Source organism: Pimephales promelas, chromosome 21 (genome assembly GCF_988280905.1).
Source record: "Pimephales promelas chromosome 21, fPimPro1.hap1.1, whole genome shotgun sequence".
Classification (NCBI taxonomy): Eukaryota; Metazoa; Chordata; class Actinopteri; order Cypriniformes; family Leuciscidae; genus Pimephales; species Pimephales promelas.
Window position 1 is genome coordinate 16,997,895 of NC_142789.1, and position 24,598 is coordinate 17,022,492.

Genomic DNA, 24,598 nt, shown 5'->3' on the forward strand with positions numbered 1-24,598 from the left:
TTCAGACTAGAGTGCTATTAGTATTATTATAAGCTGCATGTAAGTAGATTTATTGAATTCCAGAGTTGTCCTGTTGTACCTGACAGCTGAGATATATGGAAGCCTGCTGTTGAGTTTTTACATAATACCATTCACAAGTCTGGAGTTGGTAGGATATTTTGCTTTTATGCTCACCAGGGCTACATTTATTTGATCCAAAATACAATCAAATTGTAAAATATTTGTACAATTTAGAAGTAACTGTTTTCTATTTGGAAATATTTTACAATGTTTACAATGTGTAATCTACATTTAGATACATTTAAATGAATTAATAAATCAATCATTCACAAAACTTTTCAACGGTTGTCTTCATGGAACAAGAGGGTAACAAGTAACAAGTACCACTTTAATTTATTGCCACCCAGCCTGATGTCACATCCTGTTCCCTGTAACTTAATAGAACGAGAGGGTAAGAAAACCACTCAACCTGTCACTGCAATGAACAAGAGTAGATGTCTCCAGCATTTAATAAAAAAAGGTTGCGGTTGCAATACTTTGTTTTACTGTACTTGTCTTGAAACACGGATGCCCAATCTCAAAATAAATCAAAATAAATTACTGTATAAATGCACTGATATACCCCGCAATCGAAAAAAGCCTATGTATTAGTATACTATTATTACAAAAAGGTACACACTGTTTGTTCTTGCTAAATTGCTCCCAAACGTAAGATTGTTGCCTCACAATAACATAAGTGCCCGTTAGTTATAAAATACTTCCAGTATAAATTATTTAAAGGGTTAGTTTACCCAAAAAGGAAAATGACGTCATTAATGACTCACCCTCGTGGCGTCCCAAGCCTCCGTTCATCTTCGGAACACAGTTTAAGATATTTTAGATTTAGTCCGAGAGCTTTCTGTCCTTCCATTGAAAATATATGTACGGTATACTGTCCTTGTCCAGAAAGGAAATACAGACATCATCAAAACAGTCCATGTGACATCAGTGGGTTAGTTAGATTGGTCCAAAAATAACAACAACTACGACTTTATTCAGCATTGTATTGTCTTCCGGTTCAGTTGTCAATCAGCGTTCAGTGAACTTTTGAGTAAACTAACCCTTTAATATACCTGGTTGTTACCCCTTTATTCCCCAAACTTTACATATTGTTCCCGTATACCTACGAGTACGTACTTAGGTACAGTATAATTACAGATAGGTATGCTATAAATTCATATTACTCATGCAGTACTTCAGGGGCTCTAATATAAAGCGTTACCAACCCGACTTGCATGAAAACAGCAATATCAGTTAAAGTCAACATGAAATTAATTTATTTCCTTAGTCATTCTATGGTCCTGGTCTTAGTGCACAATTTCTTTTTTTATGTGATTTTAAATGTAACGTAAAGACTTTGTAACCTTCCAGAATGTTACAACTTGCTCCGCCTCTGAAACAAATAATCACTAAACCCTCTTATTTGTCAGCCCCTCCCCTTCTAACCAACAAGCCAGTCTGGTCCCACCATATTTTTTTTTCTCTCTTGTTGAATATTGTTTTTCACTCGTAAACTTTAATCCCTTACATGTGTTTTATTTAACTAAATACATTGTAATCAGCTGAAACTCATACGCAGGTTACTTTACTTCCTACACGAGCACCGTGTTGTTTTTACATTCACGTGGATCGCGCCACAGAGCGCTAAATCAGACCACCTCCTCCAGGTAGTTTAAGGTTCAGTACCTTGTTGCTCATTCGGGTCCGCATTACAGCTTTCACATTATCATTTTTCATGCGAACTGGACCCCGTTCCGAACTAAACTGCCAGTGTGAAAACCTCCAAAGTGGTTTGCTTTCGAACCAGTAGCTGATTCACACTTGCTGCTTGATCTTTATCCAATATATTTCTATATCATTATATTTGTTCTTTGAAACGATGTTCTGTCTGCACAGCTAAATATGCTCGGAATTGCATCATTTATTTTACAGTAAAGCTTATGAGTCAAACAATACAGTCTTGCTTTCTGACTGAGTGACATTTGCAAAGCTTTTGTGTCCCACAAGCTTTCTCTCCCACTCATTATTGTCTCTGTCTCTCAAACTGGTAAACAGAGCAAAAAAAGAAAGAAAGAAAAAAAGAAAGAACCAATGGACATGGCATGTTGACTCTCCTGTCGAACAAAACCAAATGCGACGCTCCGTTGAGCGTGAAGGGAAGCAGAGTCCCTTCTCTGTGAAAAACAGCTCTCTGTGGAAGAGCTATTGCCAGAATTATGTGCTTTCAGCATCTGCACTAGGAAGGTCACATCGAGGACCGGCACTTTAATGGGAGGATGCACAATGAAGATCAACAATTTATATAGACCATGCTGAAAAACTCTCAAGTGCCCTCTTAAACATAGGAGAAGTCAATTTAAATGTGTAAACCTCACTCTGATCCGAGCGCAGGGCTCAGGCCGTCTCTAATAAAGTCCTCGGAGTCAATTTTAACCTCTAGCTTAGTGTTTTTTCCTCAGAACATGGACTTTGTCTAGTCGTCTGTTAAATCATATAAGCTTCCCTTCCCCCCACATGTCCCCTCCCCCACTCTGGTGGCAGAAAACACTGGATGCCAGTAAGGTTTTAGCAGATTGATACCACACAGCCTTTGCCATCATTATCTAGTATTGTAGTTAGCATGTGTGTGTCTGTGATAGTAAATTACTACCTATGGATTCAATGACAAGGGTCTGTGTTTTGTCAGTTGCTATAGTAACCAGCAACAGGCAGGTGTGAGGTAGATCTAAGGTTGTATGTGTGTAGCCTGTAGCAGTTTTACAGTTAGCACACAAAGAGACCGTATAACAAAACTGATTCGCAGAGGCTAAAAAAAAAGTACATTAGTGTAGAGTTTGGAACATAACAGTTTACGATTAGAGAAAGGGAGGGTCTGAATGGAGAGCGTGAGAGTCATTAGCTGTATTTATTGCTCCAGCTGCACCAGCGTGTGCCAACAGCAGTGAAATAGCCATAACCCAACGTTTAACAACATGATAGTTTAATCTTTACAGGGAGGAAATGAGTCATTTCCAAAGAATTAAAGAAGAGGAAAGGACTGATGGGAGAGGGATGGAGGATCAGAAGAGTTGAATGATTCATTAAAGATTTCCAATTAAATTCAGCTCAGTCATTATTTCCGTGACCATTCGTTTTGGAAAGTCTCTGGTGACAGGCTGTTCATTCATTAGACTGTACACTTTTTGATATTCAACACTGATATGATTTTTAATACATCATGCTTGCAGTGCCAGCCGTGGTGTTGAAATCAAACGGCATTAGATCAACAGCTGTGTATATTTTATTATATTATGTATATTTTAGAAACCGCAGAGTAAAGACTGAAATACATTTATGTTTATTTATTCATAATGACTTGCACTGGATTCAAGGTATAGATTTGTACCATATAGTGGTTAGTGTCGCTAAGCCACTTGGCTCAGTCAGCTTGAAATATACTTTTTTGGGGGGTATATTTTAGCGTTAGAAATTTAGCATGAAATTCAGAATTATAATCAGAATTATTATCTTATACTTGCATGACTTAAAATAGCTGCCCTTATGCATTACAAAAATAGGGTGGAATTTGAAAGAGTACTGAAAAAATATACTCACGTAAATGTACCATTACTTAAAAAAAGTCATGTGAGAAGAGTAAAAAGTACTTGCCCAAAAAACTTGAATGAGAGTATTAAAGAGTTGCTTATTTAGTACTCTAAATAGTATGAGTATGCCCCATTTGTTGTTACGCCCCTTTGCTCAAAAGGGACGCAACAAAATTGGGACACATGAGAAAGCCAAATTTCTAAAGTTATTTATTTACAAAAGGAAAACTGCAAAAATTGTGTACCAATCAACCAATCAAATCAAATAGGCCACCCGCCTCTGCCATTTGTCTCGCTTCTCTTAAAGATGAAAAAAGGTAGTTGGCACAGGTGTCATCGATGCAATTGGGTAATCCGTCCAATGCTGGGGAAACCCCTATTAAAGATACAGGTCACCACACTCCTCCCCTTAAAACAGGGGTCTGTTGTCTGTTAAGAATCCCTGCAAATGAACAAACAAGACAATTAAGCTAAAAAATATAAACCCCATAACTTCCCAAGTGGTTAAGGACCAAAGACAGCAGAGAGGGCAAGACAAAAAAGTAAAAAAGTAAATAAAGTTAAATGACACATTAAGCATCATCCAAAGGGCACGTGACAGTGCTTCTGCCACAACATTTTCAGACCCTCTGATGTGCTGAATGAGATTCAGAATCATTCAAACATCCACGTAAAATACCATCATCTGGTTCTTTACCCTCATTCTCCCTTTGCCCGGAACAAAAGCCATATTTAACTCCTGAAACGGCTAAGAGAGCAGAATAAACAAGGTTAGTATGAGTAGTGAGTACTGAGCTGCGGATTCCATCCCCCCTTATAATAAACACTGTACACAACACTGTACAGACTGTTATTCACATCCTCTTTTTCGATTTGTCAGAAAGAATGAAGAATACTATTCTCTGTGCGTCTCTCTATATCAGGGTGTCCAAACTTAGTCCTGGATGGACTGTCCTGCAGAGTTTAGCTCCAACTTGCCTCAACACACCTGCCTGTAAGTTTCTTGAACGCCTAAGACCTTAATTAGATATTCAAGTGTGTTTAATTGGGGTTGGAGCTGCAATTCTGCAGGACAGTGGCACTCCAGGAGCTGAATGGACTCACTATATGTTCTAGTAAAAAAAGAGTGTGAATTCCCCGCAATATGAATGTGGCACTTGCGGGAGTTATTAAAGGCCCACTGAAGTGCCTTGAAATGGACAGCATTATTCAATGCTTGATGTAATTTCCACTGAAACAGGGAGACAGAGCGGGACATATCGACCAGCTCCTCCCTTTTTTTTTAAATAGCCAATAGCGTTTTGTTGTTATCACAGCTTAGCCAGAGCCTAACCAAACAGCTCTGCAAATACCTCCATGACATCTCTAAAAGTTCATAAAGAGATCATAAAAAAATGATCTATATGAATTCAGTGGTTTAGTCCAAATTTTCTATTATTTTATTATATTATTATTCTACTCTTAAACTCATAAACAAACATTCTACTCTTATTGTTTCTTCCAAAAGTGTCAGAAATTGCAGGAGTATGCTAATACTGTATGCTATCAGTCACGAGGTTAGCAGTTGACCCTTTTCATATTTTCGTGTTTTTCGGAAGCGGAAGTCAATATAGTTAGGTACTCTTCTATGGCAGTGAATGACAGACCACATTAAATATATTTGTTGTGTTGCCATTTGCTCAGATAGCAAAAGAAATACTCCACAATAGTGTTTTCACACTTTCAAAAAGAGGGAAAAAAAAGAGAGAAAGATCACACCCACAGCCGCTGTATTAGAAACACTCTCACAGCAGCGTTAATAACTAGGTTTTTTTTCTTCTTGAATGAAACATTTGCTGAGTAATTCTCTAGGACTGGATTCCCACAACATTAAAATCCTTCTTAACTGAATGAGATGAAATAAAATAAAATAGATGTTCTTAACATCCTTGACATTCCTACAAATTTTGGAATTTATCTTAAACAATTTATTGACTTTGTTTCTTAAGAATTAGTTTTTTTTATAATTGGACACAAAAGTAATATAATACAAAATTAGTTTTAGAAATCTACATACTTAAGAAAAACAGAAGAATATATATACATATATATATATATATATATATATATATATATATATATAAACTTTCCAGGATTTATAATGCTGATTGAAATGTCTTCACAGTGTGTGAAAAGGGTCGATCTAGGAACATTTGTGCGCATTGTCATGGTGGCGAAGAGAGAACATTACGATGAGTGTTTAGAGGATACACTTTAATTGCTCTTCATCAACAGCCTATCCACTATAATCACTCCTGCAGTCACCATGGGAGTAATAGAGAGAATGCAGAATCCTCTCATAGTTATGAGGTCATACTGATAACCTGAGAGGGGATAATGGGGTAAAGAGTGTGTTCATATGTACACAGTGACCATAACAACATACCCCATGAGGAGGAACACCTGGGATTTTAAAAGGATGTCCAACATTCAAATAAAGACACACACACACACACACACATCTCATTTCTGAAAACAGAGACCATATGGTTTGAGACCCTGGAGGTGGGGACACTAAAATATCAAAGGCCTGCTGCTGTTTACTGGACAGGTGTGACAACAATCAAAAGAAAATTAACTAAATGCAGTATCTCATTGAGTTAAATCAATTGTGAAATTAAAAGTGAATCATGTTTACATTGATCCTCTGATTAACAATTCACAGTGTGTGCATGTTTGTTAAATAAAGACAGACCAAATGAAACCATGACCATTGCCAGCGGTGGCTTTAAGCATCTGGGAGCCTTTTTCAATAACTAATATGGGGCCCTACCCACATAAAACATAAACATAATAGAGCAGAAAAAGCATGGATTCCTGTTGGTTTGCATCAGTGGTAAATCATTTTATTTTGTGGCCTTTCAGCTTCACGAACAGGCAGCTCAACATAGAAATAATCCAACCTTATTTGATTAAAACTATATATAATTATACAGCGTTTTACCTTGGAATAAGCCTTACCCTTTCACGCAGGGCAACGTCACTGCTTAATTGATTTGCGCAGAATATTCTTCAGCTGTCTGGACTGACTTAAAAAAAACAGCTAAAACATACCCTCAACTTGAATTATTTAACAAAAGCAAAGAAGAAAAAGTGTCTGACTGATATTGAACCAAACTCATCATAAATAACGATGGGCTCTGTGTTATTTCAGCACCGTGGACAGCTCACTGGACGGCGGGCGTAGATTTCTCCTGAGCCCTTTTTAAACGCAAGTTCGACCAATCAGAGACGTCAGTGTTTTGCTTAGAAATTGTGAGTAGTGTAGTATTTCTCCAGAAGATCGCAAATAACAAGGCTTTTATTGGAGCAGAAACTTTCGTTTCACACCTCGTAACTCATGGTCAATCTACCTTGAATGAATGGAATTTTGCTGGTCTGTGGGGGCCCCCCTTTGAGGGTGGGGCCTGTTTCAATTGAAACGGGTGAAACATGGGTAAGGCCGCATGTGACCATTGCATAGTCGACAAGGAAATATAAATTGAAACCATTTCATTTTTGAATGCAATCCTATCTTGTAAATAATTTGTTGATAAATACGTTGTTAAAATATATTTGTTTCAATCAAAATAACACATTTTCAGTATTAACTATGTTTTACAATGAATCCAATATAATGTTACACTTGGAAATACAAGTAAAATGGATTATAAGTGGATTAATTGTATGAAAGTACCCATAATGCTTTTGAACAATGGTGTGAAGTATATACCCTTTCATTACTACATGCTCTTTTGAACATTTCAGGTTGTGTCATATCATAGTACAACAACTACTGCGCAATCATCTTTTTTATTTTGTACCACTTATATCAAGGTGACTTGGCCAACTGTGTAACTAACCTTTAGAGTATCACAAAGGACTAAGCAATGAGTCATATGGCTATTGTGAGTATGTTATTTTTCTTTAGTTATGAATAATTTCATCCACACTGTGGGTTTATAAAGCTAGAACTCTTTCTTATTCACAAAAACTGATCAAATCCATCTCGCTTCTTATCCCTGTTTCACTGTGAAGCTCAAATTTGATACTGAATGGTATATTTTACTTTTAAATTCTTATGGAAGGGAGAAAACAGACAAGGGAGGAGAGGAACGCAGGATAAGCTCTATAATTATCAATTCCTTGACTTGGTTATGAGACGAGATTCAGTCTGCTCTCAGCCTCTTAATAATTTGTGTGTTGCAAACATGGGCGAAGTGGAGAACACCTCAGTGTCACAAATGGAACATGAATACCGGCTAAGCAGAACAGAAAAGAGCTCTGAAAATATTAAGAATAAAACAAAGCTTCCAAACACAAAGATCATGGTTTCATATCCATATAATAAGCAAAACTCATTATGTAGAGCTGTAGCACTGTGGGCTATCACTGTAATGTAGATGCTTGTTTCACATGTCTTTCAAATCGAGTGTATCCAGATGGATAAAGATGTTTTGGGATGGTCAGTGTCTCTCATCTCCAGTCGTCTAGAGGTTTTATGTGGTCTCTTGGCTGAAATATGATCTGTTTTTGCAATGTAAAAATTGGCAAGAGGTCTAATGCTCACTGGGGGAAAAAAAAATCTGTTACTGTTAAGTGAGGCTTGGCTTCTTTTTTGCAGCTCAAGGGCCACATTCATCTCTTCATCAAACGCTAATTATAACATTAAGTGAAAGTCAAACTGATCTTAGGTCAAGGCAGAATGAAAACTTATTCCAACTTCCTACTGATGGATTCAAATGGAACATTTGCTGAGTAATTCTTTAGGTCCGTATTCCCAGAACATTCAGAATAAAATCTTGTTTTTTTTTCACTGCTATATCAAATTAGATGTGCTTAAAGGAGTAGTTCACTTTTCAAAAAACTTTTGCTGATAATTTACTCACCGCCATGTCATTCAAGATGTCCATGTCTTTCTTTCTTCAGTCGAAAAAGAAATTAAGGTTTTTGATGAAAACATTCCAGCATTTTTCTCCATATAATTGACTTCAGTGGGAACCAAACGTTTCAAGGTCCAAAAGACACTTTCAGTGCAAACTGCAAACGATTCCAGACGATGAATAAGGGTCTTATCAAGCAAAACGATTGCTCAATAACAAAGTTACTGCGATGCATGTTCGTGACTCTCCCGTTCAACAAAATTAACGAATCTTTCTATGATCAATTTGTTCGTTTCGTTTGTTGAATGAACCAAATGACTTGGGAAAAGAACAGGAGAGTCACAAACGTGCGTCACAGAACAGCAAGGCAAGCATTTGAGCTTATAAACTTAAACTTTATTATTTATTTATTAAATGAGTGATCGTTTCGCTTGATAAGACCCTTATTCATTGTCTGGAATCGTTTAAAGCCCTTTGAACAGTTTGCAGTTTGCACCGAAACTGTCTTTTGGACCTTGAACCGTTTGGTTCCCATTGAAGTCCATTATATGGAGAAAAATGCTGGAATGTTTTCATCAAATACCTTAACTTCTTTTCAACTGAAGAAATAAAGATATGGACATCTTGGATGACATTGGGGTGAGTAAATTATCAGCAAAAGTTTTTTTTTTTCAAAAGTGAACTACTCCTTTAAGAAAATATTTGAAGAATTGGAACATTCTCACAAACTTTCTTTGGAATTTATCTTAAAAAAAATTGTCTTTCTTAAGAAGATTTTTTTTTTTTTTTTTTTTGTGAAATCCCTCTAATCTATTCCTCCCTTGAATAAAGATATTTCAATTTATAACAGTTCAGATTCTATTAAAATGTGGATGCTTTTTATAGATTGTTTTTTAATTGTTACATAAAGTGAAATTCAGTATTTAAATTTCTGCCTTTCTAATGTGTTCTCATTTCAGATCAGCAAGCAGCACCTTCAGACTGTGAAAGATCGTTTCCTGGCCTTCCTGAATGGAGAGACTCAGATTGTAGCCGACGAGGCCTTCATCAACGCTGTCCAAAGCTACTATGAGGTTAGGCTTATTTTATTCATCAATGCAAAGTCTGGATTTTCACTTCCAGTGGATCTCAAACTAGCTCATCTATCATGTTACACCCAACCCATACAATGCTGTTCAAAAGTTGGGGTCGGTAAGATTTTTTATAAATGTTTTTATTCTCACCAATGCTACATTTATTTGATCAATAACACAGAAAAAGCAGTAATTGTGAAATAGAACTACAATTTAAAAATCTTTAAATATATTTTCAAAAATAATTTATTCCTGTGATAGCAATGCTTATTTTTCCAGCAGTCATTACTCCAGTCTTCAGTGTCTGAAGTCTTCCAGCATGATGATCCTTCAAAAATATAGTAATATAATAATTATTAATTTGAGTTTAAAAAAAAACATCTTACTTTTTAATGGTAGTGTACAGCATATATCAGATGCTTTTTCACTATGTCGAAAGGCTGCTGCAGTTGCCACAGTACAGCCAATAGGCACATGAGCCGTCTTGCCTATGTCTGCATGCTGCTGCAACGCATTTTACATTCATTCAAAATTAAGGATAATTTTTGGCTTCAATATCTCATGGAAAAGAGGTTTTCCCCTAGCATTAATATTACGCTTTACGAGAGAACCTCTCGTAAGAGAACTGTTTCAATCAACCTGTTGAATGTTTGAAGTTACTTTCGCCCAAAATAAAGAGAAAAAAAAATTCTTGCAAAGGATTTTATAAAACTTTGCCTTGCTGGTAAATAAGTAATCTCAGTGATACATAATGATATCTAAGGTGATATATAATCTTTTATGACCTAGAAAAGGTGAATTGGGAATAAATTGTAGCACAGGCTAGAGTACTGGGCGTAAAGGAGATTGCTCTCAGTATGGGTGGTAATTTAATGAGGTGAAACTAATGAGCGAAATGCCTTTGCATTCAGTCACAGCCAAAGCCAGCTTTTTCAATTCAATTAAACCCTGATACTCTTATTGAATTTGTGCTGGATGTTCCCTCTCTGTCAACTCATCTCCCCTGCTTATCCAGGCACGTTAAGGGAATTGTGTCCACTGAAGAGAGGTAGACTGAGGTTAAAAAAATATGAGAGGTGAATGGTGAGAGAATAGAGAAAATAAAAAGAAAGAAAGAATAGATAAATAAACAAATATAACCTTAAACCCTTCTACACACTGTTAGTCAGTTTCTGGACTGCCAGATTCACACCAATTTTGTCTCGTAATGATTCAGAACTCGACTGTGCACTGTATGACACAGGGAAAATCTTGTCTAATTTAAGACAAAGTATTTTTCAAGTGTCTTGATCACCATTTAACAAGGTTATGCTGACCTGCAGCCAATGCTTTTTGCAGCCAGAAAAATTGCTATGCTTGGAATGGAGAGAAACCGTCTTCCGTCCTCTGATTTTCTGAGTTCAGATCACACTTGAATCTGATCGATGGTTTCAGTATTTTCAGGGGTTATTTGTTTTAATAAGCATTATTCCACAAAATTAAGCTGAAAATGTACATACAACATGCATTTGTGTACATATAAAGGAAATTATTGTGGCACAAATGAATGTTGAGGATCATTTTAGTACAACCCAAGTTGAGAATATGTAAATCTGAATACAATTTACATATATTTATTATGTATAAATCTATTAAAAATGACAATAGCAGCATATATCCAATAATGAGCCTCAAGCAGATTGCTGTTGCTATGGTAACTTTCTCTGGTGAATAAAATACTGATTTCAGCATTGATAATAATAAGAAATGTCTTTGAGCACCTAAACAGCATATTAGAATGATTTCTGAAGACTGGAGTAATGGCTGCTGAAATACTAAAACAGTAGTTTTACATTGTAATTTCACAATATTACTGTATTTTATATCAAATAAATGCTTGGTTTATTACTGTAACCAGATTTATCTTTGATCACAGATTTTCCTTAAAAGCGACCGTGTATCACGCATGGTCCAAAGCGGCGGTTGCTCGGCCAGTGACTCCCGTGAGGTCTTCAAGAAGCATATTGAGAAGCGTGTCCGCAGCCTGCCTGAGATTGATGGTTTGAGCAAGGAGACGGTCCTCAGCTCGTGGATGGCCAAGTTTGATACCATCTACAGGGGAGAGGAAGACCCACGCAAGCAACAGCAGCGCATGACAGCCAGCGCTGCCTCTGAGCTCATTCTCAGCAAGGACCAGCTGTATGAGATGTTCCAACAGATTCTTGGAATTAAGAAGTTCGAGCACCAGCTGCTGTACAATGCTTGTCAGGTAAGCAGGGAACATTTATGCAAATCTGTTCAGTGTTAAGTGCAAACTAGTATCTGATGTAGGATATTAAAACACACACACACACACTCATATAATTATGTGGATCTGGGTTTGGCTCTGTAATCCGATTTTTGCCATGCTTTTCTTTTTTTGTTAAAGATGACTAAACACAAAGCACTGCGAGAATTAGCTTGAAAGACTTGAGTAATTATGTGTTATATCAATTTGCTTAAAACTGGTCTAGAAATCATCTTCAGTAACCAGAAAAACACCTGTCAGGCTTCCTGAGGAAAAGTGACAGTGACTTATCTGAGAGGGTGTGAATTTGCAAATCATCCTTCAGTTAGAAGATTTTTTAGACCTGCTGCAGAAATGTGCACATTTCAAACTCAAGTCAGAGGGTTGCCCACATTGACATGAAACTGACATGAAACGCATTGGGCCCTATTCTAACGGTTTATGTGCATATGGTCTAAAGTGCACGGTCTAAAGTGCACTTAGAGCATGTCCGTATCCACTTTTGCTAGATTAATGACGGGAATAATGGTTGGTGCACCGGGCACATGGTCTAAAATGGTTGTCCATATATTCTCTTAATGAGTAATGGTTGTGTTTTGGGCGTAACGTGCAATAAACCAATCAGAGTCTCATCTCCCATTCCCATTAAAAGTTGTTCCCAGTTGTGCTTGCGTCATGGCGGATTATCTATTTAAATAAATAAAAAAATATTGCTCCATTGACTAGACCAGGTTTCAGTTTGTCAGTATTGACCAATTTGCTATTTAAACGACGTGGCACAGGATATGAAAATGATAACTGGATGGGGCTGAAACTAGCAAAAAAAAACCACTTGCATCGCGCCTGGCACTGCATTCCATTAGACCTACCTATATTCCTGGCTGCATGTTAATATCCATGGATCACTGGATCTTTAGTAAGTTGAAAGGAACAGTCCAACATTTAGTTTAAATTGATAAAATTGTTAGTTTTAGTCGCATTTTCACAGTTTCCCCTATTAAATCCAATCGTGTCAAAGATGTGCAGACAGACAGCACGCAGAGACCATCTCCTTAGACACTGTGCACATACAGCATAGCTAAATGAGTTCTCTTTCATTGCTTATTGCACTTCAACAGTTTCTTTTTTAATGAATTGTTGAATTGCCCATGAAGGCAGTATTGACTATTGCAAAAGGTATGCAACCAAATTAGTAAAATAATTCATCCACAATTCCAGGAAAGGTGAGAATTCTTCTGTTCATTATTGGACTGTAAAGAACAATACTCAAATATTATATCAACCACTCTTACAGTAGGTCAAGTCAAGTCACCTTTATTTATATAGCGCTTTTATACAATACAGATTCGTATTATACAATACTGTTTTATACAATACTGTTTCGAAGTAGCTTTACAGTGATAACAGGAAGATTATACTTTTCAGCTTGAAGTCAATTCAAAGAAAGCAAAGAACCCAAACTCCAGCAGGTGACAGAATGGAGAAAAATACATTGGGACAAACCAGGCACAGTTGGGGTGTCAGTTCTCTTCTGGGCAACGAACGAACACGTTGTCATTATGATTCAGGCTGCGTCACAAGTCAGAGTTCAAATCGGGATCGGGAGCATTCAAATACTCATCCAGTTCCATTTGTTTGAAGATTGATTCATCACACCAGTATGGAGCTGAAGCTGGTCATAGGGTGTGTGCAGAGGACCTGTCTGGTTCTTGTGGTCTTTGCTTAGGATCTGTGCTGATGGCTGTTGTCTCGACGAGTCCTTCACAGGGGATTGTCTAGTAGACACGGTCTCTGCTTATATTGATAGCTGTGTTGTGGTCATGTCTAGGTGCAGGTCCACCATCTAATCTGGATATGGGCCGGATCCGGTTGACTATGGTAGCCTCAGGATAAGGAGACCGACTAATGTTAGCGTACATTCTTACAATGTAACAAGTACATCGGAGGTTATAGTAAGTGTTCCGGGTTCTGGTTGACCTAACTGCAGCCTTACAATCATTTTACTTATTTGAATAATACAAATTGCTAATGTGCTATGCGTATGTCAGGTTTATGAGATCATTTCAAAATTACACTACAGAATGATATGAATTGATATGGTGCTGTCAGACTCATCCCAAATTCTGTGCATGGCCATTTCCTGTTAGACTTCAGGTAAATGAAATCAATGGAGACCAGTAATGTGCAAGGTTTGTGGAAAAGCTATTTACGATGACAATTTCATAGATAGTGAATAATTGACTCTGCTTCAGGCAAAAAAAAAAAAAATGAATGAATGAAGAGAGCACAGTAGCGGCTGTAGATGGAAGAAGGCCAATGGTGAGTGGGTTCAAGAACAATAGAATAGACAGAAAGAGAAAAACAAATAAAGAAAAGCAGAGGAGTGTTCAACTGTCACATTTCTGCAGGATAATCAGAAGCTCTGTTTCAAAAGTCAAGTCACCTTTATTTATGTAGGGTTTTATACAATGCAGATGGTTTCAAAGCAGCTTTACTGTGATAACAGGAAAATGATTCAATGAGAGTACAGACATACAGCAGCTGTAAAAGAAAATAGTGTCATTGTTCAGCTGAAATCAGCTCAGTGTTGATTCAGTTCCAATGTAAAGATCATCAATTTTTAAATTAGTTCATTTCATCTATTAAGCAGTCCTGAAGAAACCAAATAAGTACAATTATTGATCCAAAATGCCGGGAAAGGTGAGAATTCTTTTGTCCTTTATCGGACTGTAAGAAACAATACTCAAATATTTTTCTTTTACCTCTCTCAACTTTGTTAAAAAAACTGAAAGGGTCAACGAATATCTGGGAAACACACATAATTTCATAAAGGTTTCTGCAGATTTTGGGCAATTGTGGGATTGGTGACCAGTGGGGAAACAAAAGCACCGGATCCAGAGGAGGTGTCAGTGTAAGGGTCTTCTATTCATCATAATGTGACTCTCTGCGTTCACACTGAAGACAAGCGAGCCGATTTGAGCGTGTTCCATTTTGATCATCTTTCTATTAGACTCATGAATCCTTCTTACTGTGAGCGGAAGGTAATATCCTAGTAACCATAGCAACGGCTGACACGCCGACCGGGCCTTACCTCAAATCAAACCCTCAAATCAAACCCAACGACACCACAGTCCTGTGGTTACAAACGCTGGCATATGTGTCTCTTTCATTAGCTTTGCTTCGCTGTCATTGTCACTGCTAGGATGCTTAAGTTTTCTTTTCTTTTTCACAGCAGGTCGTTATTTCTTCCAAGCCCCTTCCTGCTTTTTAAATTAAATCTTGTTGATAGGCAGACTCTGTGTTAAACAGCTGTGCCAATTGTGTGTCCGTGTCTCTATGTGTTTAACAGCATTCAGTATCAGTGCATTAGCTGTCTCCTGGGTAGTGGGAGTTTAATCCAATCTATCGACTATTTCCTGAGGGCATTTCAAGATACCAGCTGTAGATGGCAAGGGATTGACGGGCAATTAAAATCGATAGAAAACATTGGAACACAGATAAGTCAATCAATGAAAATCAAGAACCTAATAATTTTGGGCCCTTAGTTGATACAGCATACAGAGCATGTCTGGCTGCACATACAGACAGGAAATGAAGAGCATTATTAAACAGTATTTGAAGAAAAGGTGGCAAAAGCAATGGGAAGAAGAGAGAAAAGGACGGTGGTTTTACAAAATTCAGAGGAAAGTGGGGGAAATGTGATGTATGGGAAGGAAAAGGAGAGATGAGACAATTATATCTAGACTCAGATTTGGGCATACAGGATTAAACAGCACTTTATTTAAAATAGGTATTAACACCGGCAGATGTGAATACTGTGAACAACAAGAGACAATAGAACACGTCATGATACACTGTAAAAAAAATATGAGGGAAAAAGGAGGGCAATGATCCAAAATTTGAAAAAGGAAAGAGTAAGGTTTTAGTAGAAATTTTTAGGAAAAATTCTAAAGATAAGTGTTATGGTATTGTTTTTCATTATTTTAGAATGATTAATATAATTTAGATTATTTAATTTATCTATTTTATTTATATGTATATATACAGTATATATATATATATATAAAGTAAGTAGCCTAATAGTCATTCAGTTACACACTCCATACCAGTTGGTGGAAGTAATGCACCATTTCATTCATTCCAAACGCCAAAAAATCTAATAGAAGAAGAAAAGGGGAAAGGGTGGCCATTTTGAAAGGTGGCTGTTTGGTGAGGTGGGATGGTTTTTTGGCTAACCTAGCTCAGAGAAAAATTGTCCAAAATGACCTCTGGGAATAGAGACATAGACGTTGGAGCCGTCTCATATGTGCATGTTCTGGGATATACGTGGTGGACTATACTTTTGGGGACTTATTCCAACTGGAATATAACCTTTTTTGTGTGGGACCTCGGACCAGTGGATTTATTTTTTTTCTCTCTTTTTGGGGACATTATTTTCCATCCAGACTTTGGATTTCCTACCTAAACCCAAAGCAGAAAAGGAGTCAGGGCGGTTGAGTATCTTTGTTATTTATATTTTGTTTGTTTTTTTGCTTTGTTTGAGTTTTAAACAAAGAGTCAACAGATTTGTTATGTTTGCAGGTGCCTGACAAATGTATAAATTACACCTCATAATTTCAACAGGCTATTCTTTGGTGACTGTGCTGTTTTTGTTATGCTGTTTTTGTGTGGTACTTTTGAGTAAAAGGAAATAATAGACCACTCCCCTTGTTATAATAATTTTACACTTTTATGTAAGTTTGAAGTTGTTACAACGCAGACTCGCACTCTGATCGTCTCGCTCACGAGATCCAGTGAGAAGTTCTTGAGTTCAGCGAAGAACACAAATGTCAAGTTTAAACCAGTTTAAAGGCAGATGAAACACCACTGGCAAAAAGGAGAAACACTGCGTGCAACGATACAGACAGAATCTGAATTGATACTGAATCCATTTATCCTACCATAGATTTAAATAATAAATGTAAAAGTGGTCTCGAGACTGGTCACTATTGAGTGCTACACTGATTTCACACTTTAGAGGAGGGGACATTGGGAATCTTATCAAACGAGACTTATGTGTGTATATTGATTAACAAATGCATTTAACCCTGCAATGATGACTGCAAATATAACAAATTGGATTTCAGCCATTCACTCAGGATATGCGTTTTGGTGTGGGCGTCTTGATGTAAGAAGCATTATTCTGTTGAATGAGATTTGTCTTCCTGGCCCCGTCTTTGGTTAATGAAAGCCCAGTCTAATTTAATTGGCATGTATAGCAAATTCAGCCGGAGCTGCAAGGTGACTTGACCAGGATGTGCGTTCTTTGGTTGATTGCGGTTAGTGAATAAAAACCAGAGACCAATCAGTGGTGATTCTACACAGGCACACATGCACTTTAACAAATGGCATTCATGAGAGAGACACACTATGCATAACCAAAAGTCAACACAGAAATGGCTAAACAACTACAGAGCATTTTCAAAGGCTTTTCTTTAGACGGCGCTTAAATGAGCAGACGCTGGTGCCACGAGGACAGCTGTTGCCACTCATTTACTCTCATCAAACCTCATTGTGGTATCTAGACTCTCTGAAATGCAGATAATACAATGAGCTTTGAAAGCTTGCATTTTGCTTTGCCGAATCGAATCCCTTTGCATCCATGATGTCTGTGTGTGCTCTGTGGTCCGTGTTTGATGTCTGGCTACGCATTTTTGAGGTTCTGTGCGTGTAAAGCCGCTTGTGGGTTGACAGAAACTACCCCAGGTCCCTTTGTGTGACCTGAGGTAGTTGTCATGGAGACTGTAAACACAGGGCTTTTAATCACTCTCTTGCCCATATCAGCTGTTCTTCCCATGAATACATTACACATTGTAACCTAATAATTACCTCTTTCTCTGTCTCGGTCTCTACCCACACCCTGTTTTTTCTTTGTGTCAATCACCTCAGCTGTCACAATTTTGTTTTGATTGCTCTGAAAGCACAAGATCCCACCCTCCCTTAAGAACGTCTCCAACGCCACGCCTCCTTCAAAACACATGAACGCACACAGCAGGGAGCAAACAGAAGCGTCATGAGAGACGCATTAAACTCTTGTCTCAAAGTTAAAGTGTTGCCATTGAAACATAAATTCAAGTCATGAACGACTCGAAATCCGAGTATATCGTCATAGTCATGGGTTTCCATCTCTTCCAAATTACAGTATGGTGTGAATGCAGCATAACCTCATTGTTTTGGTTCATGAGGAAACGGAAAAGGTGACTTGGTGACTGACGTCTGTTTAACTGTGCATAGCTTTAAACGCACTGATGACGTGCGTAGTTTTACCGTTTTCGAATCAATTCAGTCGATTTTCTGAAATTTTGAAGAATATCAGTAACCAGACAGTTTCTGGTCTCATTGACTTCCATAGTATATTTTTTCCTACTATGGAAGTCAATGAGACCAGATACCGTCTGGTTACGAATCCATTCAGCCGATTTTCTGATATTTAGAAGAATATCAGTAACCAGACAGTTTCTGGTCTCATTGAGTTCCATAGTAGGAAAAAATATACTATGGAAGTCAATGAGACCAGAAACTGTCTGATTACTGATCTTCTTCTTCTAAATATCAGAAAATCGGCTGAATGGATTCAAAAATGGTAAAACCCAACTTTTTAACTCTCGAGGAGTTGTAAAATGAGCCTATTTCCAAAAAAAGTGGAGTATCCCTTTAAGAAGTGAGCTCCTCAAAATACAAAGTGACTATAAGACCTAACACAAAAGGTGTTACAAATCTGACTGGAAGAAGATGTGTGTCTATATCGCCTTAATGCATGACAAGTAGGATAGTTGACTTGATCAAAGACTCTCCAAGGACCACAACTAGAGAATTGCAGAATTTAGATTATTCTTGGGGGTCAGAAAGCCTCGAAAAGTATATCGAACAGTACATCACCACAAGTTTTTTGGGAGGGCTTCAAGGAAAAAAAATCTGCTCTCATTCAAAAACAAACTCCTGCATATTCAGTTACCAGACACTACTGTAACTTCAAACAGGAACAGATTAGATTAAAGTAATAATATATTTTCGGCCACAAGATGGATTTGGTGCACACAGGGATAAAATAGTGCTACATGCCCACAGTTAAAATATGGCTAAATCTTTCATTTTGTTTGTCTATTTTGATTATGGAGGTCCTAGACATAATTTTAGATACAAAACATCATAGTTTCTATTAAATACCAACTGAACTGAAATATAATCTAAACCTGACCCCCTTTTGAAATCTTATAATTGGCAGTGTTTGAAAATTTTAAATTCAACACAAAATTGGGTCACTAAATCATAAAATGAAGGTTCTGTCATGGCAATACCTGTCCCATGACTTGAACCCTATAGAAAATGAATGCGGTGAACTGAAGAGGAGAGGGCACCAACCTGGACATACGAATTTAAAAGATCTGACAGATCTATTTGGAGGTCTCTGATCTCTTGCCAGGTGTTCGCCAACCTCATCAGGCATTGTATGAGAAGACTCAGAGCAAGGATAATAATAATAGTGATGACTGTGTTTTGGAGAAAAACGTTTATTCCATAATGAGATTTCCACCATTTCAATTGTTTTCTACAATGCAAGTTCTTTTTGTGATTTTATTTTTTGTATGAAAGATTACATTTATTTTCACAACCTTCTTTGCTCATATTTACCAAGGGTGCCAATGACCCTGACTGGTGAACGTGATTTCATCAATTAGCATACAGTATATATTTTTACCATTCACGACTCTTACGGTGCTCTCCGCCATTTTGAAAAGTTCAAAGGTTATCTCATCTCGGCAACTCGTCCATCAAAATATTCAGTGGAAAATACCACATGAAGGGGTGTTCATGTGCATTTTACACGTCGGCTTTTGGTATTATTTACCATAATTACCATAGCACATGAACGCAGCATAAGGTTAAGGGGTTGGGAGGTTGTTTTTAGGACTATGTTTTTGGTCAGTATGTTGCTCCTTAATCAACAGAAAATGTATTAATTAGCAACAGTAACCATTATGTTGTTTCTAAGCAAGTTATTCAATCAATGTCTCAAAAAATGTTCTTGATAAACATTTATATTCAGTAACTGTGTTATAAATGCAGTATATCACTCTGAACTGTTGCATTATTGAAACTTCAATGCTTACACAAGGCTTAACATCTTCTCAGAAACTGATCTAAGAGGAACCATTAAATGGTTAGAGACCCATTTTGTAAACCATGGAAGTCATTTGCTGTAGCTATGAAGACCCCTCAGCAGGTTCTACTAGATGAAATGTACAGTAATCATATAATAGAGCTTTCTTACACTCTGACACATTTGGTCGTCTATCACAACCTTCAAGAACATATTAGCTCCAGGCTGGATTATGAGATCTTATCAAAGAATAATTATTTTATTAATTGGACCAGGAACCCTTGTGGCTCCCAGAGTTCATAAAAATAAATTATTTACAGATCTAGTAAATTAGTTGTCTTGATTATGGAGATGGACATGTTCTGTAAGTGCGCATGTGTTTCTTCCACGGTAAAGAGTAATTAACTGAGGAGATAGAGAGAGAGAGATTGTTCAAAGTGTGTTATCTGCTCTCTTGCTAGCTGAAATCTGTGGCCAGAGTAATGGGATTGAATTGGCTAGTCACCATGGCAGAACTACAGTATATACTTTAGAATATTAAAAACAGGCCGGTAAGCTGCATGGCCGACAGGGATTACATGCAGACTTTTGGTGGCAAAGCCTCCATCAGGGGTTGCGTCATGAGTGACAAGCTTCAACCACCATGCAAAAGTTTTTGAAAAAATATGATTATAACAGCATCAGAATTATGACATGAAACAAGGATGAAACACGTGCACTTATTTTTTTTGTGATGAATAAACATGTCATCTTATTAGCTTCTTGCCAACTAAGGCTGTTCCGTAGTTTTATTCATTTGATTATTAATGCCAGAATAAATTATCCATTATATATCTTAATACAAATCAATTAAGTTAAATTACATTACTGGTCAAAAGTTTTTTTTTTTTTTTTTTTTTTTTTTAAGAATTATTTATATATAAAAATATTTTTTAAATAATTATTACTTTTATTCAACAAGACCACATTCAATTGATCAAAAGTGACAGTAAATACATTTAAAATGTTACAAAACTTTATATTTAAAATAAATGTTGTTTTATTGAGCAAAGACCAAAGACAAATATTAAGCACCACAACTGTTTTCAACATTAAAAATAGTTAAAAAAAAAAGAGCACCAAATCAGCATATGAGAATGATTACATGACATGATACTAAAGAATCATTCATTAAGTATAGTGTATGATTATTTAGTAATACATTTTAGTGTTCACTGAGGTCCACTTCTAAATTACAATGATTTTTGATGTAACAATCTTGATAATATTATAAGTAATAAGCTATTTCTATCCTGTTTTGATTCTGTCTTTCAAACACTTGAAAATATCCTTGATGGATGTGCCGCATTCAAGACTTGGAAGTAAACACCCACTGCTATTATTAAGTAACAGTTGTGCATATTAAAATAATTAAGTACTTGGAGTTACCACAGTTATAGTTGACAAAGGATGACTTTTCTTCTCCCCGTGTAAATGGATATATGAATGTATGTACCATCGTTTGTCACACTGTCGTTCTTAGGCTATTCATAGTTCATCCTTTCCAATGAAGTCTAAAACATATACATTGTCATTTGCAGTGTCAATTTTTAATTAAAATGAAACATGTTGTAATATCTTACCGATGACAAAACAGAAGAGATATCAAACGATCTGTTCATTTTTCTTTAAAATTTCTTGTAATCCTCAGAGACGTTTCTATGGTTTTATTGCTGGAGTAGTCTAATCCTATGTTTATCTTTACTACATGACATGTTTGAATCGGTGGGCGGGCCAAAAGAGGTACTGTAGAAGTAGGCGTTGGTCTTCTACAGGGGCGGTCTTTTGTCGCGCTATGACGTACTATGTGACTAACGTTTTCTGAGCTTGGTTTTAATAAAAGCTAGCTGTTTATGGACTAAAAAGGAAGTTTTGAGTTCTGAATCTTTCAGGATCTTTTTATAGTACAATGATCTTTTACATGTCAAAAGATCAAGGAAAATGTTACTTCTCAATTCCTGACCCCTTTAAAATACATTAAAATAGACAACAGAAATTATAAATTTTTATATTTCACAATATACATTTTTTCCTTCACTTAATTTATAGGTTTTTCCACATATTACAGAATTCCAAACATTCCATAAAGTTGTACAATTTAACAAAAAAAAAAAAAATTGATCAAATATACCTTGATCAAATATATGCAGCCTTCAAAAACGAAGAAATCTTACATAACCCAAACATTTGCACGGTATTGTAACTCATTATTGTCATATCATAAAACACCCCCCTCTTTGGTACAGTGATATTATTTTCAGAAAAGTAATGACACATTTCTTTTGATTCAGTTTGGGAGGAAATACTTTTTTATAATGCATAATATTTATTTTTTCACTATCACCCTCTACTGTAAATCATTGGATTTGTTATTTTGGGAGTCTATATATATATATATATATAAAACTATCAGTTAATATATATTGTATTGCTAAGATATATATCTCCCTGTTGTTTTTTATGTGCTAGACGCTGCACTTGTTTTATAGTACTGCTTTGGGATGTAGCCTTTCGTTTCTCAGACTCTATAATACCAATTTATATTTTCAAAATATGCTCATATTTATATGGTTCAAATGTAAAAAAACGCTCTCCCATTCAAATTCAAAAACTTTATTGTCTATCAATCAGTTATAGGAAATGTATCTTTGGTAAAAAGGCTCACATTCAATATGCAACATATATCAAACAAAGAAACAATGGTACTAAAGCAAAACACCTTTAAACATAAATAAGTAAATACATAGCAGATAAAGTTTAATATAACATTTAACCTTATTAAAAATGGATATTGCAGTGGGGATGAAATAGTTGTAAAGCCTTTTTTTATTTTTATTTTGCCAAATGAGCTCTAAACCTGATGGAAGTAACTTAAAAAAAAAAGCAATAAAGAGAATGAGATAGGTCTGTATTAATAATGTTATAATTTTCTGAAGGTTGAATATGCAAAGTCCCAATGATTTCAGATGCCTGCTTGTCTATTCTTGAATTTGAGACTGTGTGGACCTCTGTGTATAATGTGCTTTCTTTCTCATAGCCATGTTTCTCTTGCACTAACCCATGCTTCTATAATTATCTTCATGCACGGATTCATCACATGCATTTTTGATAGGAGGATGGCAGACATTTTTCTCTCTTTTCAACAAGGCTTGTCAAGATCCACTTTCCCCTCACCCTGTGCTCAGTACTTGAATAGATCACTTTTTATTAACCATCTTCTCACTATTGATCAGGAGCAGCGCCCTGGGTAATCAGACCAGGGTTTTTTCCCATAGCTAGAATAATTTGCTCTGTCGTTAGAGATCTTTATAGTGTTTTGTTCTCTCTGTCTTTCTTTCTCTGGTGTTTTTTTCTCAGTCTGTAATGGTGATTAAGCCTCTGACCCTGTCTTAAACTGACTTCCTGCCCTCAAAAGCAGGCTGACAGAAAAATTACAACAATGAATCAATATTTTAGTATTGACTTAACTTTTTCCTTTTAGATGTTCTTTCCATTTTCTTTATTTGAAACCGGTAAAGACAAACCTGCCTATAGTGGTTGGAGCAGTGGTTTAATTAGATGGTTTAAAAATTTAGATTTTTCTCTGGTTTAAGATTGCTGTTGCAGAGATGTTTACAATAAAAAGCAATATTTACAATAAAAAAAAATAAAAAAAAGATGTTTACAATAAAAAAAAAAAAATAATGTTTACAATAAAAAACTATTGTGGGTGTAACACTGTGCTTTTAAATCAGAAAAACATGAAATCAGATGTCTAGCAGTAAAGTTCACCCCCTGCCAGTTTTGTACGCCTCCATCATGCGATTTTGGACGCTAACCACCGTTACACCTACACCAATCAGCCCTCCACTGAGTTGCCTCCATCCCAGAAGAACTAACTTCACCAAACAGACTACAAATTTTACTAACATAATTTAAGAAGCATTCTTGAACATCTTTAAAATCTTTAATTTTAGTTTTATTTATGGAAAGGTTGGACTTTGGTTGTCAGTGTGCTCTACTGTTAGATTTAAAGCAAAGTTTACACTGAACACAATGACACCCTGACACTTTTAAGTGTTAGGCCTAATCTTTTTTTATTTTATTTTATTTTATTGTATGTTAGATCTTATTTAAACCAAAACCAAAATATGTAAGTAATCATTTTTTCAGGTACCTCACAAGCTAACCATTTAGCAATTGTTGCATGCTGTTAGCTGATTAGCCTGCTATTACAGCATGCTGTTAGCTGATTATTCTGCTTGCCTGGCATACAGCTAGCCAATTAACCTGCAATCTTCATCGCTACAAATGCATGATTCCTGTACGTGGTCGGGTACCTAGCCCGCTAATATTAGATGTAAAAGTTCGTATAATATTTACCTTATCGTTTGCGGTGCGGGTGCGGCCGGGTCGGCAATCAATAGACACCGGTGAACTGCAGATCCAATTGCCAAGACTTTTTTTTTAATCATTTAGATACACGCTGATAGGCAGCTGCTTTTAAACGGTCCTGTGCATATTTGTGTTCACGCTCTGAAGACTGTCAAGGGTTTTCATTTACAACCTTTTTGCAG

At 36.5% G+C, this 24,598-nt stretch overlaps 1 protein-coding gene across 7 annotated transcripts in view; it reads left to right on the forward strand.

Moving 5' to 3' along the window:
* Positions 1–24,598, forward strand: part of cadpsa (calcium dependent secretion activator a) — a 127,975-nt gene that overhangs the window by 13,837 nt on the left and 89,540 nt on the right. For all 7 annotated transcript variants that reach the window (XM_089125199.1, XM_039673501.2, XM_089125195.1 and 4 more), the window contains exons 3-4: positions 9,484–9,597; positions 11,513–11,845. In XM_089125199.1, the coding sequence (XP_088981325.1) occupies positions 9,484–9,597; positions 11,513–11,845 (447 nt within the window). The remainder of the gene's footprint in view (positions 1–9,483; positions 9,598–11,512; positions 11,846–24,598) is intronic.